The sequence below is a fragment of the Citrus sinensis genome, chromosome 6 (genome assembly GCF_022201045.2).
Source record: "Citrus sinensis cultivar Valencia sweet orange chromosome 6, DVS_A1.0, whole genome shotgun sequence".
NCBI lineage: Eukaryota > Viridiplantae > Streptophyta > Magnoliopsida > Sapindales > Rutaceae > Citrus > Citrus sinensis.
Genome location: NC_068561.1, coordinates 21411873 through 21420275, shown reverse-complemented (window position 1 = coordinate 21420275; position 8403 = coordinate 21411873). Strand labels below are relative to the sequence as shown.

The window sequence follows — 8403 nt, the reverse complement described above, 5'->3', positions numbered from 1 at the left end:
GGCTCTATTCTCTGTGATCATAATAATTTAATTTTGTCACCCTTTTATTATTATTTTTTTTTCTTTTCTTTGCACAATAAGTGCAAATATAGATCGCCACTAATATTAAGTTCACAATATTAAACGGGAGAATCCAATACATAAACATTCCATTGCGCTCTTGTCTCTCTCATTGGTCTCTTCTAATTCTAATATTTTTTTTTTAACCGTTTCTTTATCATCGCTTATCTTTATCAATTAATGGAGCTTGAAGTTGAAGCTTCGTGGTTCTTGAACACTCTCTATGACTACTACTTCTGCTGCCTTATCTTCATCATCACCACCATCGTCTTCTTTGTTTTACCCCTATTATTATTCTATTTAATGAAACTAAAGCTTTGGTGCAACTGTGAGATTTGTGACGGTTATTTGACGATGAGTTGGTCCAAACAATTTGATAATCTCTGTGATTGGTATGCCCATCTCCTGAGCAAATCGCCAACAAAAACTATACATATTCATGTGCTTGGCAACACCATCACTGCTAACCCTGATAACGTTGAGTACATGCTCAAAACAAGATTTGATAATTTCCCAAAAGGGAAACCCTTCTCTACGATTCTCGGTGATTTTCTTGGTCGTGGAATATTCAACGTTGATGGTGATTCATGGAGGTTTCAGAAGGAGATGGCGAGTCTAGAGCTCCGCCGTTTCTCGATAAGATCATATGCTCTAGAAATCGTCAATCAGGAGATCAAAACCCGGCTTATCCCCTTATTATCATCTGTTGCAGGTAAAGAAGATGGAGTTTTGGATTTACAAGACGTGTTTAAAAGATTTTCATTTGATAGCATGTGTAAATTTTCATTTGGTTTAGACCCCAGATGCCTTGAGTTGTCCTTACCTATGTCGGACTTTGCTGTAGCCTTTGACCTTGCTTCAAAATTGTCAGCGGAAAGAGCGATGACTGTTTCGCCGTTGGTTTGGAAAATCAAACGGATGTTGAATTTGGGAAGCGAGAAGCAACTAAAAGAAGCTATCAAGATGATCGATTTATTAGCCCTAGAGGTGATCAAACAAAGGCGCAAAATGGGATTTTCAACACATAAAGATCTCTTGTCTCGTTTCATGAGCAGTGTCAATGATGACACATACTTGAGGGACATCGTTATAAGTTTCTTATTAGCTGGTCGTGACACGGTTGCCTCAGCCTTAACAAGCTTTGTCTGGTTATTGGGAAAGAATCCACGCGTTTGTTCAGAAATTCGGGCTGAGGCAGACAGAATTTTAGGCCAAAACCAAGAGCTCACAAGCTTTGATCAGTTGCGAGAGCTTCATTATTTACAAGCAGCAGTTTCTGAGAGTACGAGACTCTACCCTCCAATTCAATTTGATTCAAAATTTTGTGAAGAAGACGATGTATTACCCGATGGAACGTATGTGAAGAAAGGAACTAGAGTTACATATCATCCCTACGCAATGGGAAGGATGAGAGAGATTTGGGGTCAAAATTGCTTAGAGTTCAATCCTGAAAGATGGTTGAAAAATGGTGTGTTTTTACCGGAAAACCCTTACAAATATCCGGTGTTTCAAGCCGGATTTAGGGTCTGTTTGGGGAAAGAAATGGCTTTGGTGGAGATCAAGAGTGTAGCACTTTCACTTGTTAGGCAATTCCAAATCCAACTGATGTCCCCGTATCGGAATATTCCACGATTCTCTCCAGGCCTCACCGCCACTTTCAATGGTGGCCTTCCAGTTCTGTTGCAACAAAGATAGCATCTATTTATGTGTATCATCTTGATTTTATTTTTCTTTTCTCACTGGCATATTTCTTTAATAATAAATTTTTATATTTGTTTGGTGATTGTTGCATATATGCTAATATCTAGCTAGCTGATTCACGAACACGAACATACATCAATCAAACTCTAGGGCATGATCAATATCGAAAATGATACTGATTTAATGGCCAAGATGTGCTTTACTAGCATCATATCTAATCAGAATATATGACTGGTGTCGGTGGGAATCAATCAGCCTCTCCTGGTACAAAATGATAAATTCGTGGCTGTTATTTGCTTGATAGAGTTATTTTCACATATAGATGGATATTTTTGCTAGTGGTTAATCTCCTCTTTCTCTTAACCATCAACTCTGAAAATTCGAAATATAAGTATCTGGATCGATTGGCATGTAATTGTGAAATTTTTGTCGTGATCTTGTATTGATTGAATGGTCTTAACACACTTTGATTTAATGTCCCATTTCAATTCTTTCTAAATATATTTTTGGTCCATTAAAGTTCAAAAGGTAGTGTCTACCAATTTCAATATATCAAAATCTAAAAGGTAACTTAAAAAGCACAAAAATCAAATTAATATTGAAACTTTCTCCAATCTCAACACTCATTCATTTTCTTTTTAAATTGTTTTTAAGTTGTTACAATTGTAAAAATATAGTATAATCTATAATCCACTGGAATTTTAAATACACACACTTATAATATCATATATAGATCAGTCGAGCAATTACTTGAAAGTATACTCTCACAAATAATTGAGAAAATAAAATACTCCTAATCTACATTTTCAGACTTGTAAAATTGAAGATATACATTTTTTTTAATCCTTTGATATAAACAGTAGTTTTTAGTTTTACAGCTAAAACAAAAAAAAATTAATTGCAATATTTATTTAAAATTTTTGCCTAAGGCCTAACATTGTCTTGAGTTGGCCTTGCATACTCCGGAAGACAATGATGAAATTATTTGATAATAACTTCATTCCAGATATCTCCCAATTATAGAGGCAAAAGATGAAAGAGAGAGAAAAAGAGCGAAATCATCATGTTATATGATAAAACTAATTGAAACTCTCTTAATGTTTTAAAACATATCCAAATCCCCTTAGTGTCAACTTTTTTTTTTCTTTTTTTTTTGGTTGATCTTATCATTTTACTCTTGGTGGCTGGTTGATGTTGGGAACATAAATATCTTTAATTATTTAATTAAATAAATAAATTTTAGTCACAATAAATTGAAAATCAAATTATGGGAAAAAGTAAGGAAATTTTCATTTTTTTTTCATAATTTTCATATACACACATATACATATATGCACACACTACATTGAATTTTATAATCAATTATGATTAAAAAATTTTAATTAATTAAATAATTAAAAGTATTCATATTTCCAACATCAAATAACCACCAAAGGTAAAATAGTAAACACAAAAAGTTAACACTCAAGTAACTTGAATGTATTTTAAAACATCACAGGTTTTCAACTAATTTTATCAAATAAAAGTAGGATTCAGCTCTTTTTCTCTAAAAAAAAGAAAACGAAGGCTAGCATTGATATGTCATTTATCTATTGGATGATAAAATAGAATAATAAGTAATTTTACATTAATCATCCAATAGATAAGTGAAACTTAACATTAGGATTCAAGTTAAGTCTCAAAGGTTGAGATTCCAAATATTATTCTTAATTTTTTTTTTTTCAAATTTGTATGTTTTGTTATTTATTAGATGATAAAATAGAGTATAAGTAATTTTAAATTTATCATTCAATAGATAAATGACATATAATATTTCAAATATTGTATATTTTAAAATGTTTTGTATTCAAATTTGTATGGGTAACAAAATTTTTTGAATTAAGATACCAGTAGGCATTGTTGACTTTAGTATGAATTGTATCCTTTTTTATATATATATAAATAGAATCCAGGAATACATCAATAAAAAATATAAAAAAAGAAGAATCCAGTAATACTTTTTCCCTAAAATACATGCACAAATCGATCCGAATCATAGCAAATCTTCTTGTTTGGCGAGATGGTGGATTTCGTCACATGCGAGTTTTAGTTATTATACATGAAATGCCGACATTTGAGAATGATTGTACGGTCGTACTTTCTCGTTTGCACACGTCGTTTTGAATGAGAAAATTAAATGAGTAAAACGAAGCATACACAATAATAACATCATAAATGAATTTTCACCAAAATGTCATTAGAATAAGCAAATTTGCCATGAAGAAAGAGCTCCCATGTTAAGAAACTATGATAATTTAATCTAGCTTAAGGCTAATGCTCTTCCACAAATTAATTCACAATTGTATGTGGTAATTACCTAAATTCAGTTTTCATAATTAATTGAACTTAATTTGCGTGAGAGTATGCAACATATGCTGAGCTGTTCAATGTGCTTGCTTTGGCTTCCAATTTAGGTACCAAACTAATTCTCGAGCATCTCTCTCGTCCTATCGTGCATCCCTTCACGCCTTTATGGTAATAGATTCCCCAATCATTATTCTTCTTCATTAATGGTTAAGTAGAAATTATTATTATTTTTCTTTTTCACCCTTTCTGCAAGGGTTAATTTATGTATCTAACATTTCCTGTATGAGATCATAACATGGTTTAAATGTGAATAAACGAGGCTATGTATTACAAATAAAATTTATTAAAAATATCTTGTAGAAAGATTTATGGTGTGTTTACTTGAGGGTTTAGGGAATGAGAATGAAACACATGTTTATTTGGCAAAATGTAGTTTGGGAATGAGAATAAAATGTGTGGGTTCCACACAATTTGAGAATAAGGAATGGTAATCTTATTTTCATAGGGGGTTGGGAATGAGGATTCCCATTCCCTGAATTGATTTTTGTATCCCTATAATTTTTTTTATATTTCTCGAATTACCCTCGTTCAAATCACAATTAATTTTATTATTTTAAATATTATTATTATTAAATTTTATTAACTTTATTATTTTAGTTATTATTATTTTTATTAATATTATAATTATTAACATTTATTATTATTATTAATTTTATTTTTTTAATTAATATCATTTTATAACAGTATTTATACATGTATCTAGCTAATGAAAATTATATTATTTAATACTATGAGTAATTTAGTAAATTGATTCACATTTTCATTCCTCATTCCCATTTATTTTCCCAAGTAAACACGTCAATGACATTCCAGCACATTCTCATTCTCATTTATTTTTGCCAAGTAAACATTGAAATCCCATTTTCATTCCCAACTCATTCTCATTCTATGAAGTAAACGCACCATAAATATTATGAGAAATCAAACCCACCAATTAATTTCGCACAATGGACGTGAAAATAACCTCCTTATTTTGTTAAATTTTTTTTTTCCTCCGCCAACAAACGGCCAAGTGTTTAGGATACGTAACCTCTTCTGATTTAATTTGCTTTTAACGTGAAAGTAATGTGTCAAGATAGCCTTTAAATAAATCAATACAATCCCACAAAAACAAGGTGATTGATAGTTTACATTTGTAATGTGGTTACTGGACTGATTATGATTAAAAGTAAGAAGAAACACTCCACAAAACTAATCCACAAATCTATCTGCACAGTATTAAAACAACAGCCACCAATCATTTTGAACCGACACCTATCATAAATTCTAATTATAGTGCTTAACCACATGTTCATGTTTGCCATTATCATTTTATACAATGATCATGCCATGGAGCTTGGTATATACATCATACACATAGCAAAATATTAATAATAATAGGAAATAATGTGTGTGTGTATATAGTCAACTTCTAATATAAGAATTTTGTATTTTATTAAAATGCAGAAAAACTTAAAATGTCATAAATTCATCTCACATTTTAATAAAGTATAAGATTCTCGTATTAGAAAATTTTTTATATGCATATAGTCATTCTCTAGTGTAAGTACCTTCAAATTTTTTTTTAATGAGAATACACTATTAAACTAAATCATACAGTTTAATAGAGCATTTTAATTAACTACTAAACCGTATAATTTAATAATGTCTGAAAAAAATGAGAGCACTCACACCTGAAAATAATTATATATATATATATATTAACTTTGTCGAACCATAGCTGGAAGGCCGCCATTGAAAGTGGCGGTGAGGCCTGGAGAGAATCGTGGAATATTCCGATACGGGGACATCAGTTGGATTTGGAATTGCCTAACAAGTGAAAGTGCTACACTCTTGATCTCCACCAAAGCCATTTCTTTCCCCAAACAGACCCTAAATCCGGCTTGAAACACCGGATATTTGTAAGGGTTTTCCGGTAAAAACACACCATTTTTCAACCACCTTTCAGGATTGAACTCTAAGCAATTTTGACCCCAAATCTCTCTCATCCTTCCCATTGCGTAGGGATGATATGTAACCCTAGTTCCTTTCTTCACATATGTTCCATCGGGTAACACATCGTCTTCTTCACAAAATTTTGAATCAAATTGAATTGGAGGGTAGAGTCTCATACTCTCAGAAACTGCTGCTTGTAAATAATGAAGCTCTCGCAACTGATCAAAGCTTGTGAGCTCTTGGTTTTGGCCTAAAATTCTGTCTGCCTCAGCCCGAATTTCTGAACAAACGCGTGGATTCTTTCCCAATAACCAGACAAAACTTGTTAAGGCTGAGGCAACCGTGTCACGACCAGCTAATAAGAAACTTACAACGATGTCCCTCAAGTATGTGTCATCATTGACACTACTCATGAAACGAGACAAGAGATCTTTATGTGTTGAAAATCCCATTTTGCGTCTTTGTTTGATCACCTCTAGGGCTAATAAATCGATCATCTTGATAGCTTCTTTTAGTTGCTTCTCGCTTCCCAAATTCAACATCCGTTTGATTTTCCAAACCAACGGCGAAACAGTCATCGCTCTTTCCGCTGACAATTTTGAAGCAAGGTCAAAGGCTACAGCAAAGTCCGACATAGGTAAAGACAACTCAAGGCATCTGGGGTCTAAACCAAATGAAAATTTACACATGCTATCAAATGAAAATCTTTTAAACACGTCTTGTAAATCCAAAACTCCATCTTCTTTACCTGCAACCGATGATAATAAGGGGATAAGCCGGGTTTTGATCTCCTGATTGACGATTTCTAGAGCATATGATCTTATCGAGAAACGGCGGAGCTCTAGACTCGCCATCTCCTTCTGAAACCTCCATGAATCACCATCAACGTTGAATATTCCACGACCAAGAAAGTCACCGAGGATCGTAGAGAAGGGTTTCCCTTTTGGGAAATTATCAAATCTTGTTTTGAGCATGTACTCAACGTTATCAGGGTTAGCAGTGATGGTGTTGCCAAGCACATGAATATGAATAGTTTTTGTTGGCGATTTGCTCAGGAGATGGGCATACCAATCACAGAGATTATCAAATTGTTTGGACCAACTCATCGTCAAATAACCGTCACAAATCTCACAGTTGCACCAAAGCTTTAGTTTCATTAAATAGAATAATAATAGGGGTAAAAAAAAGAAGACGATGGTGGTGATGATTAAGATAAGGCAGCAGAAGTAGCAGTCGTAGAGACTGTTCAAGAACCACGAAGCTTCAATTTCAAGCTCCATTAACGGATAAAGATAAGCGATGATAAAGAAACGGTTAAAAAAGATTAGAATTAGGAGAGACCAATGAGAGAGACAAGAGCGCAGTTGAAGGTTTTATTTTTGTATTGGATTCTCATATTTTATATGGTTATTACAAGTTTACAAACAGCCCTTTTAACTCTTTAATTAGTTGCATTCACTGTTTGCACTTATTATGCAGAGAAAAAGAGAAGGATAAAATAATTGAAGGACGATACAATGAGCTAGAATTCCTGTGTGATGGAGAATAAAAGTAGAGTCAGATACTAGCAAAGACGTCTCTCTGTCAACCGATATAATTAATGATATTTGCCCACGTGCTTTTTTTCTTGTCCGTACCCTGATTATTTTATCAAGTGATAATTTTCAAATTGTTCCACAAAATTTCATTCTACAAAATTTCTTATACAATCTGAGACGTTGGTTTTGGTGACACGAATTAGAATAGTTTGTTTCACCAATCGGTAACTTAATATTTTGGCTGGTGCATTATTCAAGTTATTGTCTAGGTGGTAAAGACTTTTCCCTCGACAATGGTATGAAGGGAAAGGCTCTTCCTCCCATCATGAAGGGAATTAGTTGAAATCTACATATGTAGAAACTATCTCATGATTCTCATCTTAAATTGTTAATGTTTACAATAATACTAGAAATTTATAAATGTAAGTAGATCTCATTAATTTTTATCGAATGCCAAAACTTTAGACTCATGTACACCCCAAATGCACTTAGACCATGTAGACCCTCTATATAATGGCGACCGCAAATGGAATTAGAAGAAGAGTGGCACAAAATTATATTTACAGTACTATACAACTCTAAATTTTGTTTAAATCTGGACGTCCAGCCTTAGAACTATTGACTATAATTTACACACACATGTACAAATATATATTGAGATATATTTGTTAATATCTGTGTATAAGTTTCTTTTTTTCCTTGTTCTAATTCCTTTCTTGGGAAAAATCGTTCTAGTTATTATATTTATTTTTCTCCTTCTTTA

The 8403-nt window shown here is 32.7% G+C and overlaps 2 protein-coding genes across 2 annotated transcripts; one reads left to right on the top strand and one right to left on the bottom strand.

Annotated features, from left to right (window-relative positions):
• LOC102609495 (cytochrome P450 94C1-like) lies at positions 1–1831 on the top strand. The gene has a single exon (XM_006481748.4). It carries the CDS (start codon positions 241–243, stop codon positions 1753–1755), a length of 1515 nt encoding a protein of 504 aa, XP_006481811.1. The 5' UTR covers positions 1–240; the 3' UTR covers positions 1756–1831.
• Positions 1832–5483: 3652 nt separating this feature from the next.
• On the bottom strand, positions 5484–7507 carry LOC102607660 (cytochrome P450 94C1-like). The gene has a single exon (XM_006481817.4). The coding sequence runs from the start codon at positions 7380–7382 to the stop codon at positions 5868–5870; it is 1515 nt and encodes a 504-aa protein (XP_006481880.1). The 5' UTR covers positions 7383–7507; the 3' UTR covers positions 5484–5867.
• Between the last annotated feature and the right edge of the window lie 896 nt (positions 7508–8403).